The sequence below is a fragment of the Balaenoptera musculus genome, chromosome 20 (assembly GCF_009873245.2).
Source record: "Balaenoptera musculus isolate JJ_BM4_2016_0621 chromosome 20, mBalMus1.pri.v3, whole genome shotgun sequence".
NCBI lineage: Eukaryota > Metazoa > Chordata > Mammalia > Artiodactyla > Balaenopteridae > Balaenoptera > Balaenoptera musculus.
The window spans coordinates 46,776,829-46,795,229 of NC_045804.1; the positions used below are offsets into that span (position 1 = coordinate 46,776,829).

Below are 18,401 nucleotides of genomic sequence, written 5' to 3' on the forward strand. Positions count from 1 at the left end.
CAAGCTGGGCCTCTGGCTAGCAAGGATGGGAGAAAAAGGCTCCTGGAGGCTGCTCAAGCCTCCCTGGGCACTTAAACCATATAAATAAAGTGCGTGGGCTGCTTCATGGCTCGTTTTTAACTGTAAACTGCCAAAAGACAAAAGACCAAAAGGGAGATGAGATGTCAGTTCCTCTCTATTATCTCCATCACAGACCTGCAGCCCAGACATGGCGGCCTTTAAAACTGCCTGGGAAGCCTTCCCCACTGGGGCAAGTTTGCAGGCGCCTGGCCCAGGCTGACCAGACCTGGGCCTGCGCTCAGCTGTGTAAAAAAGCATCCTCTCTGTGCAGACACACTCTGGCCAGCACTGGCGGTTGCTGAAAAGGCTTTTAGTCCCTTTCTGCTGGGAAAAGGAACTGGGGTGTATCCGTGAAGTGGTTTCTCCAACCAGCCGCAGAGACTTTTCCCACCCACAGTGAAAGGCAGTCAGCGTTTCCCCCCTGCACTGCACCGACCCACGTGGAGGGCACAAGTCACACACAAGTTTGTGGATATTGACACGGTGGGGCAACCGAGGCTCCTGGGTCGGCCTGAGACAGCCGAGACACCGGCTTTACTGCTTCCAGCGCAGGCGTGGTTTCTTCACCTACCTGTCCGACCTGCTTATGGGGTCTCTTCCATCACCCCCACATCTGCTCCTCCCCGCCCATCTCCGGGCTTTGCTTCCCCCTCCTCCGCTACCTCCCCCTGCCCATTTTCTCTTTCCCGATCCTACTGTGAGGTCAGAATCCTGTGCTTACGACACCTCGGTCTGTTGCCATGGAAACAGGGGCGGATTAAGGCTGGAGCGCGGAGCGCAGGGATCAGGCCCTCCGCTACCTGAGCTCCCGCCTCAGCAGGCTCCGCAGGGCCCGGGCAGCCAGCCGTAGGCACCCGCGTCTCGTCAGCCGCTCGACCCGGGCCAGGGACGAGGGGGTCCCGACGGGGTGCCGCAGCCCACCCGGACCTGGGAAGGGAGAGAGGTAGAGGCAGAGGCCCGGGCAGCGGTTGGCGGAGCCCGTGGGCTCACGGCGTGGTCACCTGCCCTCCCTGGGCCCTGGGGACAGCTCCCGGCGCGGCAGCCACGTGGGGGCGCGGCGGGACTTCCCCAGCGCCCGCGCCAACTTTGCAGCGCTCAGCTATGAGCCCGACAGCCCGAAGGTCGTCGTGAGGTGGTCGTGGGGCCAGCTCTTAAGTTGAGCCTGGCTCCGGCCGCGCACGCTCCCGGCACGGCCTCCGCCTTCGCATCCCTCCGCTCCAGGCAGAAGGAAAGTTTGAGGAACCGATCAGCAGGGGCTAGCCACCAACCCTCGGCCGCTGGGTGTCCAGAGCCCGCCGCTGAGGACCACCAAAACGGGGCTGCAGCGAAGGTGCCCGGGTCCGGGCCCCACCTGAGAACCAGGACGCGCAGTGAGTGAGCGCCCGGGCCGCGCGGTGACTGACCGCCAGCTGCACCGGAGCGCAGCTTGGACCCGGCCCCGCCAAAGCGGCAGAAGCTGGCGGCGTGTGCCCGCGCAGGGGATGGAGCCTGCAAGTCAAAACTTTATACTGGCAAAGCTAAGGTCCCAGGAGGCCGGCTCCCCTTCCATCAGGGGCAGCTCGCTGTGGTCTCGAAATGACCTCGCCGAGCCAGATCCCTAGGCCTGGCCGCTTGATCCAGGGAGCAAATCCCGTGTCTCGCTACTGGCCCCAGTCGGGGGCTGAGCTCCTCCAGCAGCACTTCCTCGGCGGGTGCGTTCCCGCAAAGCCCGCCAGACTGCCCAGAGCTGCTTCCCGGGCCCGGAGCCCTGGCGCCTGGCAGCTCTCGGGCGGCTCCCAGGCTCGCGGCTCTGCCCCGTGCGTATCCAACTCCAACTTGCCCCTGCGGCTCCAACTCACCTTTGCGAAGCATGTTGGCCGCGGGGCCGCCACTCGGAGGTCGGCCTAGGCGCGCTCCCTCCCAGGGTCCGGATTCAAATCCTTGGGCGCTGGCTGCAGCTAATCCGAGCGCGTCGAGGCGGGGGCAAGCCGGGAATCCGCTTGTGCCCGGCGGCCCGGCCCCGCAGGGGCATGGTGAGCCCGAGCCCCGCGCCGAGGGCACCGGCGCCCACCAGCAACCGCGGCGCTGCCCGGCAACCCCGGGGCGAGCTGCTTGCTCCGCGGAGCTGGCGGCCTGCTTCTGCAGCCCCGAGCACTTTGCAGGCGGTTTTGAGGGGGGATGCCGCCCCCCGGCCGCCCGGCCGCGGCCCCCTCTTTTCCGCCCCCTCGGGCCGCAGCCGCCGCCGCGGTTGCTGCAAAAGGGCGCTCGCACGCACCGCCAAGCTCCGGGGAAAGCGCCCGACGCGCGTTTGCAGGACCGTGCGATCGGCGGAGCGGGGCGCCTCCCTTCCTCCCCCCGGCTTCCCCCAACCTCTCCTCCCTTCTTCCCTCCCCCGCTCGCTAGCTCCCTCCCTCTCTCTCTCCGCTCCCCGCCCCCGCTCACGGAGCGCCTCCCATACAAAATTTATGAAAGTGCTCTCAGCTCGCGGTGCTGAGCGCCGTCCTATTCCCAGAGCAGCGGCGCTCAGCCGTGCGGCGCCGCCTCCCAAGGTGTTTTCGCTGCGCCCGACCCCGGGGACGATCCTCGGCCTGCGGCCGTCCAAGTACCTGCCCCAGTCCCCGGGCCAGTCGTCGGGCCACTCGAGAGCCCCTCCCGGGCCCCGTGGGCTTCCCGGGGCTCGCACCCGCCGCCCCACCCCCCGCTCGCCCTTCGCGGATGGAGGTCACCGAGACAGGCAGCTGGAAGCGTGAGCTCTGCCCGCCGGCTGGGATGCGAGGACCGCCGCCCAGAGTCCCCGATTACAAGTCCTCACCCCTGCCCATCTACTCCCTGGCCGGCTCCTCTTCCTCCTCGGGAGGCTCGACGGCTCCTCCTTGCCCAGGATAGCTCCGGCAGACCCAGCCGCATCGCATCCCGAGACCCAGGACACCATCCTTTTTGAGGGGTGGTGTGGTGTGCCCCCTGGCTGGTCTACACATCTCAGCAAGAATTGGGGAGGCCCAGCTGCATATTCTAGAGAGGGAAAGACTGATGTGGGGCTCAGGCAAGCTATCTCCGCCTGGAAGGGTGGGGGGCTCTGTTCTCCCTCAGTCTACACAGATCCCGCCCGGGGCTTCGTGGAAAATGGAGGAGGCACTGCCTAAAAAGCAGGTCCCACAGGGGACCAGTTGGGCTGAGCTTAGAGAAGGTTCAGGCCAGATGAGTCCTGGGTGGAGGCTGGCACCCCCTACTGGCCTGGGATAAGAGGGGTCCTGGAGGGGGAAAAGAGTGGGCTAAGTCACCCTTTAAAGGTACATTTATTGAGGGTCTATCATTGTAGAGTACTACTATTCCCCGGGGATTCAGCCAATGAAAAAGGCAAGGTCCCTGCCCTTGTGGAGTTTACAGTTAATAGGGACCAATTGAGGAAAGTCCAGATGAGATGGTGCTTGGAAGAAGAAAAAGCCAGGTGTTGTTCTGGAGCTGATACGGGCAGATCAGGGAAAGCCGTTCCGAGCAGGTGACATCTAAGCAGAGATCTAATTGAAGTGAGAGGGTGAGTAGTGTGATTCCTTGGAGGAAAACTTGTCATGATCAGAAGGTCAAAAAGAAGGCCATTATCATTCATTCACCCATACATGCATTCAACCACACTGAGGCTCTGGGTTTGTGCTAACTACCTAGGCTTGGACTTCCAGAAGTTTATGGCACAGTTGGGGAAGACCCACAAGCTATCTTAGAATGTGACATGAAGAGATACAGAGTGGGGGAGGGGGCTCTGCTAGCTCTGTAGGGGGGTGGGGGGGAAGACCATCCAGAAAGACTTCACAGAAGAGATACCATTGGTCTTGAGGGCTGAATTCATCAGGCTGAGAAGGGGAAAGGCCATTCCAGGCAGGAAAGAATGTGCAAATGCTTGGAGGTGAGGGAGTAACCTTGTTCTGAAGATTAAGAAGATTGGTCGGGAACTACCATGGCAGTCCAGTGGTTAAGAAAGAGCTCGCCTTCCAATGCAGGGGGTGCGGGCTCGATCCCTGGTCGGGGAGCTGGGATCCCACATGCCTCTTGGCCAGGAAGCCAAAATGTGGAACAGAGGCAATATTGTAACAAATTCAATAAAGACTTTAAAAATGGTCCGCATCAGGGCTTCCCTGGTGGCGCAGTGGTTAAGAATCCTCCTGCCAATGCAGGGGATATGGGTTTGAGCCCTGGTCCAGGAATATCCCACATGCCGCGGAGCAACTAAGCCTGTACGCCACAATTACTAAGCCTGCACTCTAGAGCCCCTGAGCCACAACTACTGAAGCCCGCGCGCCTAGAGCCCATGCTCTGCAACAAGAGAAGCCACCGCGATAAGAAGCCGGTGCACCACGAGTGCAGCAACGAAGACCCAATGCAGCCATAAATAAATAAATAAATAAAATCTATATAAAAAAATGGTCCACATCAAAAAAAAAATCTTAAAAAAAAAAATTGGTCCATCTTGTTGTGGGAAAAGAAGGTGAGGTATTCTCTTAGCCTCCACCAGCTGCAGAGCTGGACTGAGCCACCCGTCTGAGCCCTGCCAGGCAGACAGTAGCTGAACTCGATGATGCTGAGAGCTGCAGAGGCTCTCCACCAGTAAACCAATGTCAGCGAGGTTGAACAACTTGACCAGCATCTCACAGCAGATCAGTGCCAAAGTATGGGCCTGAATCAGGGTGTGCTGATCCTCCTTCCACCTCCTCAAGCCGCCTCCCCATGACCCCCTGCCCCACAGTCTCCAGTATCTTAGGCAAAGTTGGCTGGGGCTGGGCGTGAGTGTGAGAAGCAGAGTTATTTCAGTCCTCTGGCTGGGTGCTGTTTTGGAGTCCAGCCAGGGAGTGGGGGCAACCGTGGGTGGGTGTTTTAGTTTAATGTGGGGGTAGCACTGTGCCCGCCTTCTTGTCAGGCAGTAATTACTCAGACTGCTGAGTAACTCTGGCAGGGAGACCCCCATGGACAGATGGAGGTGTTCTCCGCCTAAGTTGAATGGCAGCCCCCAATGTCCTGCACTGCAGGGTCTTGGGGCACATGCTCATTTCCTAATGGGTGCCAGGGCAACTCATTTAGGACAGGGGCTGTGGGGCAATGTTATAAAAGGATGGGGGACTTCTATCACCAGTGGGCCCACCTCTGCCTAGGGAAAGGCCCTAAGGGATACGGGGCCTGCTAGGGAGAAGCCATTACTCTGCTGGAGCCAGTTTTTCCCCCTTGGAACTCACAGCTGCAGCCAGAGCTAAAGCTGCCCACAGGCTGGGCCTTAGTGTCCTGAATGGGGAGGGGCTGGACTCACGGGGTCCCTGGAATTGAGATCCTACACCCTGGGGGTCCAGAGAACCTGAGGGAATGGGAAAGTGCAGGCTGGACTCTTATCAAGCTGACGGGGTGTTCCTTGGACCCATGTTGGCCACATTCCTGTCCAAAGCTGTGATTGTCCTAAGAGCATCAGTTGGTGGTCTGAGGGGCAGAGCACTGACCCCTTCTGGTCCTCCCCTTGGCTGCTCATTCCCAGCCTGCCCAGCCAGCTCTCCTCTCTGGGCAGTCTCCCAGGCAGGGCCCGTCCCTGGCTGCTTGTTTTTCACTTCTCCATGCACCTTAATTAGGAGTTTCCAAGCAGGGAGGGCCTCCAGGGGAGCCCGAGGCCACAGAGCGCCTTAAAGGGCCAGCTGTGCTCACATAGAGAGCAGAGAGGAAGATGGTGCCAGAGGGCTGCATGGGCAAACGGCCCTGGGGGACGATTGCTCTATGGGGCTGACCTTGCTGAAAGCCAGTCCTGCAGGTACTCTGCTCTTCCAAATGTCAAGGCTGTCTCACTGGCTACCCTGCCTTCTCTTTGGGATTCCAGGAGCTTATGCCACTGATCAGGAGAGAGGCTTCCTAGGCCTGAGGGGCAGCCTAGGCAGGGCAAACGTTGGCCAGAATCCCGAAGGTTTAGGCAGTCGAGTCCTTAGACTTCCCCACTCTCCCAGGAAAGCACCTTCAGGCTGGGGGCCTTCCCCTGGTAGCAGTTTATCACAGGTGAACCTTCCACACTGTCGGTTCTAAAGGTGTAAGGGCAACCCAGCGCTCCGGAAACCGGCACCAAGACTTAACTTGGAACTGGCTCGGTGAGTGCTGAGTTCTGTCCTGTCCGAGCAATGGGATCCTCTGAGGCAGGGAATGCGGCCCCACCCATAGGCATCCAGGGCTTATCAGGAGGGGGGAGAGATTGAGGGGAGCTGAAGGAGGACCCTGTGGTGTCCCCATTTACAAGACTCCGCCCGCAGAACTGGGGTAGGGAGTCGGCAAATAGGAGGGCACTTGTCCGGGAGAACCAGGTTCAAGCTGCCCGGAAGGGGAGGAGGGGACAGGGTCGCCGGGAGAACGCAACTGCTGTGGCCGGAGACCACTAGGGGCTCCCGAGAGTCTCGACCTTCCTGGCTGACCTGGGGGTCCACTCTAGCCCCACCCCTATCTTTCTCCTTCACGGTCCCCGCCCCGCAAATCCCCGCCCCTCGCTGGCCGATCGGCGATCGATCGCACTGTCTGCGCTCTCCTCGTTCTTCTAGCGCTGTCTTTTTGGTCCCAACGTGGGCCAGCTGGTGATGGCGGCGCTGGTTGCGGCCGAGGCCACAGAGTCCGGCAGCCGAAACGGCCCGGGCAGAGGTGGGTGCTAAAACGCTGCGGCCTCCGGACCTCGCATCTCGGGGTAGGGCCCCCAAGTCAGGGACAGGACCCTTTAATGGCGGCGGCGCGTTTCTCCTCCAGACCCAGAAGGCCTTGCCGTCGCTCGCTCTGGGCGGCTGTCGCTGGAGCCCAGGACGACAGGTCTTTCTTTTGCAGCCTTAGGGCACGATCGGGAGCAGCCCCTCCTAGGAGCTTGTAGTCCTCAAGCCGGAAACGCTACCCGCCCTGCCTTGGCGGGCAGACAGACGCCTGAAGACTCACGGATAAGACGTACCCGACGGGGAGGGAAGGAGCCAGGCGCGTTGCCCTGGGCATTCCACAAGTGTGCCTTCGGGGAATGCTTCAGGAAAGATGCACAAGGTTTCATTCACCTGGCACTTATTGAGCGCCCGCTGAATGCCAGGCCTGTGCTAGGTGCAGGGACTAGACTGCAGCCCTGCCCTCAGGGATCTCACAGTCTACCGAGGAATGCTGACATAAACAGAAGGTTACAGCCAAATGATAAAGAAGGGAGCGCCTACTGGCCCTTGGGACAAATTGAGCTGCTACGACTAGCAGCTCCCACACCCCAACAACCACAAGGGACTTGGGCCTCTGCCACAGGAGCTTCTGAGAGGGGCGGTCCCGGAGACGCAGGCTTGTGTTTCATGGCCTTTGAAACATCTAAACAAGTACCATAGCAGTGGTAACATTCAAATCTGGACTTAGGGTCCCAAGCCTGCCATTCTAGTTCTCCACTGCACCATCACCACCACCACCACCACCCATGCATCAGCCCTCCGCCCCCCTCCTCTCCCGCCAACACACACACAGAGGCTGAAGTGTCAGGTCTGGCAGGATCCCTGGCAGAAGTTCTGGCAAATAGTACAGGCTCAATAAATATTCGCTGAATAAATTCATTTCTCTCCTTGTCACATTCCCAAACTGTCTGGTGCCTAAAGGGATACCAGGGTTGGGCTAAACTGAATTATGGGGAGTAGGATGCAGATGAAGGGCTGCAGCCTTCCTAAAGGGCTACAATGTTTCTTCTCCTTTAATCAGGGGTTTGTAATTATTTGTGTAGCTGCATTTGCCGCCACTAGACTACTAGGCCCTAAAGGGCAAGGTCACTTTTCTGTCCTTACCTGTTTGCCCACAGTCCTGACTAGAGTGTATTCTTTCCATCCTTCCTGGGGTGGGAAATGGGGTAGAATGATGGAACTGGGGAACTTGTTAAGTCAGTTAAATGTATGGTGTTTATTTCCCTTTTGAATGAGGAGAGGGAAGAGTGCAGGAATTAACCAGTGTAGACATAGTCAGTGGGACTCAAGTAAGGAAGGCAGTCTTTTAAATTAGAACTTACAACAGTTTGCTTATAGATCTCATATCTAGGATCTCAGAACTTCAAGGTGTTCTCAGGGGCTGGGAGGAGAGGAACATTTTCCCAGACTGGTTGGGCTGGCTGGGCTCTTGGGGTTTCCTCAGGATTGTTCTCTATCAAGGAGCAGTTGTGTGGACTTTTTTTTCATTTGCCTCTCAGTTGAGTCCCCTGGTGTCAACTTACTCTCCTGAGGTAAGAGCTGAGCCACATGCTCAAGTCCTTGATTCCCAATAATCTCATAACATGGAAATTAATTATACAGATTTCCTCTTAGCTTAAGGGGTTGTCTTTCCAGCTTCAGGATGAACTCAGTGGGGACGAAGGCTGGGCCAATCCCCTTGGCATCTAGGATCTGGGCCTTAAACTTGGGTGGTGTTAACAGCTCACTCAGGTCTGGCTGTGGTTTAGGCCAGGCACCAACCAACTCAGGCCTTGCACTCATCCTAGGTCGAGCCCCTCGGGGCCGCTTGGCCAATCAGATACCCCCTGAGATCCTGAACAATCCCCAGCTGCAGGCAGCCATTCAAGTCCTGCCTTCCAACTATAACTTTGAGATTCCCAAGACCATCTGGAGGATCCAACAGGCCCAGGCCAAGAAGGGTGAGCCCATAAGCTTTGAGTGGGTGGGGGAGGAGAGGTTGCCTGGCCGAGCCAGGGGCAGTGTCCCATCCCAGGCTCTTCCCAGCCCTCTGCTCATGTCTCTGCTCTGTCTTGCAGTGGCCTTACAAACGCCTGAAGGCCTCCTCCTCTTCGCCTGTACCATCGTGGATATCTTGGAAAGGTGAGCCTTGGGCCACTGACGAAGCTGAACCAAGACCTTCCCCATGTCCATTACAGCTCTGCCTGTTGGCATCATTTTTTCCTTCTGGACCTCTGCCTTACCGTGTTCCTTCCCACAGCCATACACACACCAAGGGAAAAACCCCAAACTAAACTCCTAGCCTGCTGCAATCCCTGCTTGTCTCTATAAATCTCCCCTTCTCTAAAAGAAATTGGGAGGGAGAAATGAGTCAATTCCAGTATCTTCAAAGGTGGGCCCACAGCAGGTGGTGGAGCCTGAGGAAGAAGCTAAGAGTCCTCAGAGTTGACCCTGCAGTGGGCTGGGTGGTCAGCGTGGGGTCTGGCTTGGGGGAAACTTTTTCTCTGGCACATTTGGAGGAGTGAGGCAAGAGGGGCTTGGCAGAGGGAGAAGCGCATAGGAGATGGTATTCAGTTCCTCTACCTCCCTCATCTAAGTTTCTTCAATACAATGAGCCATCCTTGGGAGGGGGGTGAGTGCTCAGCCATCTGGAACCAGCACAGGAACAGGGAGGGCGAAAGAAGAAAGGGGAGGTCACCTTGTGATGGGAACCTCCCACTTCCCTGCTGCTGCCCTACCCCCACCCTGCTCCTCATCCCCGCCGCCACAGACTCACTTCCCTGCTCCCACCCTCTTGCCCCTTGGGGATGCTCTCTGGGGCTCGGGCCAATTTGCATACATTTTAATCTATAAAAAATTAAGTGCTCTGGCTGACTCAGACGCCTGGGCTGCATTCTAAGGAGCTGAATTATCTGCTTCTGCGCACAGCCTGATTTGGGGAGAGGGGGGAGCTGCCTGGCAGCAGCTCAGCTTTCCGCACCACACCCCCAGGAGAGGAATGGGGAGACCCCATGACACTGAGCCAGACTCCACGCCCCAGGGGTGGGTCTCAGGGAAGAGCTAGTCCTCTGGCCCCATTCCTGTGGTGAGTTCAGGGAGAGTGGGGTCTTCCCCAGCCACCCCATCCCCCAGTGATTCAGGCCTGGCAGCAGATCCCATGGCAATGTGCTGGCCAGAGCCCACTCTTCCTGACGCATGAGGTGTGTGGGTGGCGCCATGTGCTGCGGAGGAGCTGTCCATGGGTCCCCCCATCCTGGGCACAGAGGGCCCTGACTAAGGGTGGGGAGGTAGCAGGGGGTCTGGGCGACGGGCAGGCTATGTGTATCCACACACGCGTGCCCACACACGTCATGGTGCCAGGGTGTGGGAGTGGGTGTCTTTGCCCCTGTGTGCATGCTCATTGCTCTGGGTGGGAGGAGTTGGGGCGGCGGAGGTCTGTGTTAGACCCCCTGTATGCCAGGCTGAGGGTTGGGGGTCCCTCTTGCAGTCTGAGCCTGGGCAGAGGAATAAGGATGCTACAGAGTCCGTCCTCGTACAGCTACGGTTCCAGGAGCTGCTGCCAGTCCTGGGGGAGGTAGCAGCTGGGCCCCTCCTACTCTGTTGGCAGAAGTGGCAGCTGCCAACCCAAGGGATTGGGAGAGGTAGGGAGAGTGGAGCTGGGCCCTGAGATACCTCCACAGTTAGGTTCTCTGCTACCTCCTTGTGTCACTGTCCCATTGTTCCCCACCCCGACAGGTTCACGGAGGCCGAAGTGATGGTGATGGGTGATGTGACCTACGGGGCTTGCTGTGTGGATGACTTTACCGCAAGGGCCCTGGGAGCTGACTTCCTGGTGCACTATGGCCACAGCTGCCTGGGTACGGCAGACCAGGACACCCAGACCCTGGCAGGGAGGTGGGACTGCACGCTCATCTCCATCACAGTGCCTTGTCCTGCTTGTATGCACAAGGTGCCTTCCGGTTTCTGGGATGGCCTTGGCCTTCCTGCACTGCAGGTGGATCTTTCCTTTGGATTTGGTTGCCTTGGAAACCATGCTGCTGTCCCAGATGCGGGTGTTTGAAAGGCTGTTGGTGGTAGAGCAGGCTGGGCCCCCAGCCGAGTGACAAGAGATGGAGCTTCTAAAAGACCTGTGACAACACCCTCCCCACCTCCCCCAACCCCTCCCTCTAACCCTCAGGCTAAAGCCACTGGTCCTGGCTACTCAGAAACCTTGGCCCGGGCCAGGCCCTCTGCCCCTCCTGCCTTCCAAAACAGTCTCCTGAACTCTTCCCTCCTCCCAGTTCCCATGGACACCTCGGCCCAAGACTTCCGGGTGCTGTATGTCTTTGTGGACATCCGGATAGACACTGCCCACCTACTGGACTCTATCCGCCTCACCTTTCCCCCAGCCAGTGCCCTTGCGCTGGTCAGCACCATTCAGTTTGTGTCAACTTTGCAGGTAAGTGGGCAGACAGTGGCCAGTCTCCAGGCTCTTCCTGGATCCCCATGGCAGGTGCTCCAGGCTGGTCCTATGGCCCTGCCTCTCCTTCCCCATCCACTTGCTTCCCTTCCCTCATTATCCCTACAGGCAGCTGCCCAAGAGCTGAAAGCTGAGTATCGTGTGAGTGTCCCACAGTGCAAGCCCCTGTCCCCTGGGGAGATCCTGGGCTGCACGTCCCCCCGTCTACCCAAGGAGGTGGAGGCTATTGTGTAAGTGAAAAATGGGGTGCCGGTCATAGAGACGTAAGAAATGTACCCTAGGAGGGAGCTGAGGTTCATCATCCAGGGAAGGAAACTGAGTCTAAAGCTCCTTAGCCATTCGCTCAAGGTCACCTTGCAAGATGGGGACCAAATAGGGTTTCAGGTTTCCTGTCTCCCTCTCCAGTGCTCTGTCCAACATCCAGAAGGCTATGCCCAGGGTGGAGCAGGAATCAGGGCCTGATGGGGGGGATGAGGGTGGGCTAGAAATGGTGGGAATATAATTGGAGAAGATGGATGGGCACGCCCAGGCTGCAGCCCCATTAATTTAGCATCCGGACAGCTAACAAGCAGGAGCAGCATGTCTCCTGCTGCCTAATTATTTTAGGTAATGGAAATGCTTAATGTTGTGTGAACGCAGCCAGCCCCGGAGCCGACAGCTCCCCCGGCTAAGACTGGGGAGGGGAGCCCCATTCCCAGCTAATGGCAGGGAAGGAGGGAGGGGCACTCCCCGGACTCAGCCCCACCTCTGGGGCTGCTGCTGCTCCCACAAGCCTTGCTGCACCCACACAGGACATCCCTGCCCCTAGCAGGCCCACCTCAGGGCCTTCCCCAGCCCAGACCTGGGAGCCCTGCTCCCTGAGGGGCATTCCCCCTGTGCCTGTGCCTACATAACTCTGAGCTCATACATGCCTACCCCTGGGGGCATCACGGTGTGTGTTGGAAGGAGGGACACCCTGAGTGTTGGCCATTCATCAAAATTTGGTGTGATCTCCAAGACAGAAGGAGCTGCCATGCAGATTGTCTTCCATGCTCTGGCCTCTCCATGGTCTGGGAAGGTACTGTTAGGGACAGCATCTCCTAGGCATGCTTGGTACAGCCTGATGGGTAAGCCTAGAATCAAGTCCCAGATATACTGCTTAATAGCTGTGTGACTTTGGGCAAGTTTCTTAACACCCCTGAACCTCACTTGTATCTTTTGTGAAATGGGGATACTATAGGTAGCAGCTTGGAGGATTACCTGATAGGACTGAGTGAAGTCATACATGTCAGGTGTTTAGCCCAGGCCTGGTACATGGAAGGCACAAGCCCAGTAAACAGTGGCTGTTATTACAACTCAATAACTGGACCCAAGAGCTAGTTTGGGCAGAGAGTAGCCAGTATATACCCTGAAAGCTCATTTATGGCATAGATGACACCCTGAACACTACTTCCCACGTCTATATTGAGCTAGGTGAGGGAGAATCTGTCACTCCACCTCCAAGTTAGGATCTAGATCTAGAGCCTTACCATGGCCTTGGCTGTCCCTTTACTCTTCCCCCAGAAGGTCGGGGTGGGGAGAGGTGCAGTTCTTAGATTCTGCATTACATAGCTACAGGGGCCTTAATGGTCATCCAATTCAAACTTATTTTACATGTGAAAAAACCAGGATGGGGGTCTTCCCTGGTGGTGCAGTGGTTAAGAATCCACCTGCCAACGCAGGGGACACGGGTTCCATCCCTGGTCCAGGAAGATCCCACATGGGGCAGAGCAACTAAGCCCATGCGCCACAACTACTGAAGCCCGTGTGCCTAGAGCCCATGCTCCACAAGAGAAGCCATCTCAGTGAGAAGCCCGTGCACCACAACGAAGAGTAGACCCCACTCGCTGCAACTAGAGAAAGCCGGCGCACAGCAACGAAGACCCAATGCAGCCAAAAACACCCAAAAACAAAACAGGGTGGGTGGGTGGGGTGAGGGGGGCAGTGTGTGTGAAATGATGCTTTGTCCCAGTTCACATACACAGTCAGCAGCATAGCCAAGAACTCAGTCCTCTGGACCTCCGAGCCAGTGCCTGCTTCTTCTGGTGCCCCACCCCATGCTTACTGTTCCCTTTCTCCCCCCTGCAGATATCTTGGAGATGGCCGCTTCCATCTGGAGTCTGTCATGATTGCCAACCCCAATGTCCCCGCTTATCGGTATGGACTGAGCTGGGCTGACCAGCTGGGAAGGGGGTGGGGCTCCCTGCCACTGAAACCCTCAGTCAGCCCAAACTTCCTCATCCCTTGTCCACTTAACAGCCCCCGGCCCTAAGGATCTGAGGCACTTGGGTTCTGAATCTGGGTATCAGGAGAAGGGTTGCTGCTGCACAGCACCTACCCATCCCCTGGAATCACACGTGGATCCTAGACCCCTCTCCCACTCTTGCCTGCTCGAGTTGTGGAACTGATCTTCCCAAAGACAATCTCTGCTCTTGCCTCTGTTCTTTTTTTTTTTTAATTTTTTAAATTATTTATTTATTTATTTATTTATGGCTGTGTTGGGTCTTCGTTTCTGTGCGAGGGCTTTCTCTAGTTGTGGCAAGTGGGGGCCACTCTTCATCGCCGATGCGCGGGCCTCTCACTATCGCGGCCTCTCTTGTTGCGGAGCACAGGCTCCAGACGCGCAGGCTCAGTAATTGTGGCTCACGGGCCCAGCTGCTCCGCGGCATGTGGGATCTTCCCAGACCAGGGCTCGAACCCGTGTCCCCTGCATTGGCAGACGGATTCTTAACCACTGCGCCACCAGGGAAGCCCTTGCCTCTGTTCTTAATTGCCTGCATGCAGCCTGAGGGTTCGGGAGACCAAGGGGCCGAGTCGGGGAGCTGTGTATATAGCACAAATCCTGTAAGTGGCTGTCACTGTGACCATGACAGCTTCTTTTCCAGATACGACCCGTACAGCAAAGTCCTGTCCAGAGAGCACTATGACTACCAGCGCATGCAGGCCAACCGCCAAGAAGCCATAGCCACTGCCCGCTCAGCTAAATCCTGGGGTCTCATCCTGGGCACTTTGGGCCGCCAGGGCAGTCCCAAGATTCTGGAGGTCAGAGGGCTCGGGATGGCCTCTGGAAAAGAGGACTAACTGGGAACCGAGCTGGGAAAATCAGTAGCCTCAGGGATTTAGCTTTGGCTGCTTGATCATGGGGACCCCAGCTCTGCCTCCCTCTCCCAACAGCACCTGGAATCTCGGCTCCGGGCCTTGGGACTTCCCTTCGTGAGGCTGCTGCTCTCTGAGATCTTCCCCAGCAAGCTTAGCCTTCTTCCTGAGGTGGATGTGTACGTTTCCCCACCTTACCTGTCTAGCTATGACTCTGGCTAAAAAAGCTTAGAATCTGGGTCCTGCCCAGCACCTGTTGAAGGCTGGAGTCGGTGCTTCCATGATCATGAAATTTTAGTGTTTACAGAGCACTTGTCCAGCAGGGACTACCTTTGGCTGTGGGTCTTCCCTACTTTGTCTGGCTTGGGGGCTCACAGGCAACGGCAGCATCATAGTCCATTCTGCATGAGATGAGTTGGAGGGGTGGTTGGCACCTGCACTGTACCAGGCACTAAATTTGATTCTGGGGATATTATTGCAAATGAGCTGCCCAGGCCCTCCCTTCAGAAAGCTCATAGTCAGTGGAGGAAACAGGAGAAAACAAGCAACACCATAGTGTTACTCTTTTTTTTTTTTTTTTTTAAACATACTTATTTATTTATTTTTGGCTGTGTTGGGTCTTCGTTGCTGGGCGTGGGCTTTCTCTAGTCGCAGTGAGCGGGGGCTACTCTTCGTTGCGGTGCAGTGGCTCCTCGTTGCGGAGCATGGGCTCTAGGCATGCGGGCTTCAGTAGTTGTGGCTCGCGGGCTCTAGAGTGCAGGCTTAGTAACTGTGGCGCACAGGCTTAGCTGCTCCGCAGCATGTGGGATCTTCCTGGACCAGGGCTCGAACCCGTGTCCCCTGCATTGGCAGGCGGATTCTTAACCACTGTGCCACCAGGGAAGTCCCCATAGTGTTATTCTAAACAGCAGTAGGTGACAGTCTAGAATAGTAAGCACGCATTGGCTGTGTTGGGGACACAGCCATGTTCTTCAGCATGCTGCCCAGGAACAGGGGGGCCCCCCCTTGGATCTGACGTGACTTCCCCTCCCAGGTGGGTGCAGGTGGCATGTCCACGCCTCTCCATTGACTGGGGCACAGCCTTCCCCAAGCCGCTGCTCACACCCTATGAGGTAACACCACGTTTTGAAAATCCCTGGGAGAGAGTGGTCTTTGCTCCTAGTTCTGTATAGGAAGGGATCCGAAGTGGGGTGGGTGGGCAGCACTTAGTTACAGCTGAGCCACTTCCTAGCTGTGTGGCCTTGGAAGTCCCTTCACCTCTCTGAACCTCACATTTCCTCTTTGTGCTATAGGGATATAGTAGGACCTTCGTAGGCCGTCGTGAGGGCAGAAGTAAATAATCCTGCGTAGAAAAATGTTGGCAGATGTTACTGTCCGGTGTTTCTCCTCTAGGCGGCAGTGGCCCTGAGGGACATTTCCTGGCAGCAGCCCTACCCTATGGACTTCTACGCCGGCAGTTCCTTGGGGCCGTGGACGGTGAACCACGGACGGGATCGGCTGCTCCAGCACCCGGGCCGGCCGGCGCTGGGGAAGGTAGGAAGGAACCTCAAGGAGGGCGGAGAGGCTTGGGCGCGGCCAGACATTGGCCGCCTCCTTGGTGACGCGAGCCGAGCCCGCCGCCTTGCGGCCGCTACGGGAAATGCGTGTCAGCGGGGTGGGGAACGTCGGGGAAGCGGGACCGTGACCAAAGTCGGCCACCTCAGGTTCAGGAGAGGCCCGCGCGCCCCTTTCCAGCCGTGGCTTGCGAGGCTTGCAGCTGCAGAAACGAGGAGGTCGCGCCGCCCGCTCCCTGAAACGCTCCTTGGTCCCAGGTATCAGCTCCAGCTCTGGCCGGGCCGCACCCTCTTTCCGTTGTCATGGCAACGCCCACTCTCTCTGAGGCCCGCCTCCAGGGTGGTGCCGGCATTGGGTTCCGTCCCCTTATGTTCAACTTCCGCTCGGGGAAAGACCGCTTCCGGTCCCTCTGGCGCTTGCCCAGAATTATGGCTACGTCTCAGCCTCTGCGGGTCTTGTGTTTGGCCGGTTTTCGGCAGAGCGAGCGGGGCTTCCGCGAGAAGACTGGAGCGCTGCGGAAGGCGCTGCGGGGCCGCGCAGAGCTCGTGTGCCTCAGCGGCCCGCACCCGGTCGCGGACGCAGCGGGCCCTGAGGGCGCCGGGCCAGACCCCGGTGAGATGAGCCCTGCCCGGAAATGCGCTCAGTCTTCTCTGTCTTGCCTCGTCCCCGTAACGCCTGCCTGCACACAGCCACCCTTGCCCTCCCCTCATTCCTGCCACCCTCCCACCTCATTCTGCCTATGCCCTCCATCCCTCCCACCCCAGCCCCTCGCTCAAATTCCAGCCTGGCCCTCCCAGACTTCCACCTTGTCTCCTCTCCAGGTCAGTCTGTTCCCCCCTTATTTTCCCCAGACTTTATTCTTTCCTTCAGCCTCCTCTCTTTCCCTCACTCCCTTTCTCATTTCTCTCCCCCTGGATTTACCCTTTCCCTAACTCTGAACTCTTCCCCCTCATCGCTGTAGGGCCCTGCCCTCCGGAGGAGCAACCTCGAGGCTGGTGGTTTTCCAAACAGGAGGCAGACGTTTTCTCGGCACTGGAAGAGCCCACGGTGTGCAGAGGTCTGGAGGAAGCCCTGGGAACGGTGGCACAGGCACTGAGCAAGCTGGGGCCTTTCGATGGGATCCTTGGTTTCAGCCAGGGGGCCGCGCTAGCAGCCCTTGTGTGTGCCCTTGGCCAAGCCGGCGATCCCCGCTTCCCTTTGCCCCGGTTTATCATCCTGGTATCTGGTTTCTGTCCCCGGGGCCTTGGCCTCAAGGAAGCCATCCTGCAGGGCCCCTTGTCACTGCCTTCCCTCCATGTTTTTGGGGACACCGACCGCGTCATCCCCTCTCAGGAGAGTATGCAACTGTGTAGCCGATTCGCTGGAGCCATCGCCCTCACCCACTCTGGTGGCCATTTCATTCCGGCGGCCGCGCCCCAGCGCCAGGCCTACCTCCAGTTCCTGGACCAGTTTGCAGAGTGAAAATCAACAAATGCCTTTGCCTCTGCATTCCCTCTCCACCCCCCACCCCCTAATGGGGACACATGACCTTGATGCAGCCTCTATAATCCCTGTCCTCCCCCTCTTTCCCCTACTGTGATCTCAAGAGACAAATATCAATACTTAAGACTCAAATTTTATAAGCCCAGCTCTGCACTCAAGAAAAAGAGGATTAGGAGGCCTAATGGACTTTGACCATGGCATCTGATATTCAAACATGAAAAAGGTCGGTGGAGCCCTGGATGAGTGGAGGGTAACACGAAAAGCAGAGACTGGCAGCACTGTGACTGCCACACAATAAAGTGGTGATTTGGATTTTGAGCATCTTTTCCCTGGTATACACAGGAAAACTCTTTATTAAAAAAAAAAAAAAAAAGTGGATTCCTCGCCATCCACACAGCCTCCAGGGCAGCACCAAGCAGGGAGGTGTTTCCAGTTATGAACCCCCAGGACAAGCTCATGCATGTGTGCACGTAGACACTTACACATTACTGGTGGAAGTCTTAAGTCCCAACCTGAAAGAAAGGAGGCCTCCCTGAAACAGGGAAGAATTTACATCTGAGAAGCTGGGGGAAGAGATCAATTGGCAGGGCTCCGCCTGGGCCATACTGAGTTTTGGCTTCCTCCATCCTGATCCCTAAGAGTTTTGTGTTGGCCTGTCAAAACCTGGCTTCATATGTTCTCTGCTTTCTCCACCATAACAGTCTTACCCCTCCGAACTATGAGCTTGAAGGGTGGGATGGTGCTAGACCTTGATGGGAGCCAAAGACAGCGCAGAAGTAACCTTCTTCTAAACTTGACCCTATTTGCAGCGTTTGAGATTGATGCTACTCTGTAGAGATTGCAGCCAAGGCCTAAGCAGCCCATCTGGTTTGAAAGTGCTGTTATTCCTAGACACTCTAAAGACTGCTTACTTCAGCCATTTCCCCCACTTCCAGGGCCTTCATCCCCAGCCTCCCCTGCCTCTGCAGACTCACCAGCTTGTTCCTTTTCTGGAAGATCGCAACAGGCCCTATCTGGCCCTCAAGCATGGCTGCCCCAAGTAGTTTAGTAATTGAGCAGGAATTGAGACTAGGAGACTGTAGCACAAA

General features: G+C 57.3%; 2 protein-coding genes across 8 annotated transcripts in view; one reads left to right on the forward strand and one right to left on the reverse strand.

Moving 5' to 3' along the window:
- RTN4RL1 (reticulon 4 receptor like 1) overlaps positions 1-2,421 on the reverse strand; it is a 66,887-nt gene extending 64,466 nt beyond the window's left edge. Inside the window, exon 1 of the mRNA XM_036835511.1 lies at positions 1,899-2,421. Within this exon, the coding sequence (XP_036691406.1) occupies positions 1,899-1,911 (13 nt within the window). The 5' untranslated portion in view covers positions 1,912-2,421. The remainder of the gene's footprint in view (positions 1-1,898) is intronic.
- A 4,174-nt stretch (positions 2,422-6,595) lies between these two features.
- On the forward strand, positions 6,596-17,631 carry LOC118886749 (2-(3-amino-3-carboxypropyl)histidine synthase subunit 1). Of its 7 annotated transcripts, none has more exons than XM_036836911.1 (13): positions 6,596-6,684; positions 8,513-8,665; positions 8,783-8,846; positions 10,440-10,561; positions 10,985-11,142; positions 11,272-11,393; positions 13,270-13,338; positions 14,055-14,223; positions 14,356-14,456; positions 15,311-15,389; positions 15,670-15,810; positions 16,089-16,443; positions 16,793-17,631. In XM_036836911.1, the coding sequence occupies exons 1-13, from the start codon at positions 6,624-6,626 to the stop codon at positions 17,290-17,292; spliced, it is 2,094 nt and encodes a 697-aa protein (XP_036692806.1). In that variant the 5' UTR covers positions 6,596-6,623; the 3' UTR covers positions 17,293-17,631. The 7 variants fall into 7 exon arrangements, with proteins under 7 accessions (XP_036692806.1, XP_036692808.1, XP_036692810.1 ...); XM_036836913.1 differs by having other exon boundaries at positions 14,067-14,223; XM_036836915.1 differs by lacking the exon at positions 16,089-16,443 and adding an exon at positions 15,981-16,088 and having other exon boundaries at positions 14,067-14,223; positions 16,793-16,928.
- Positions 17,632-18,401: the final 770 nt, after the last annotated feature.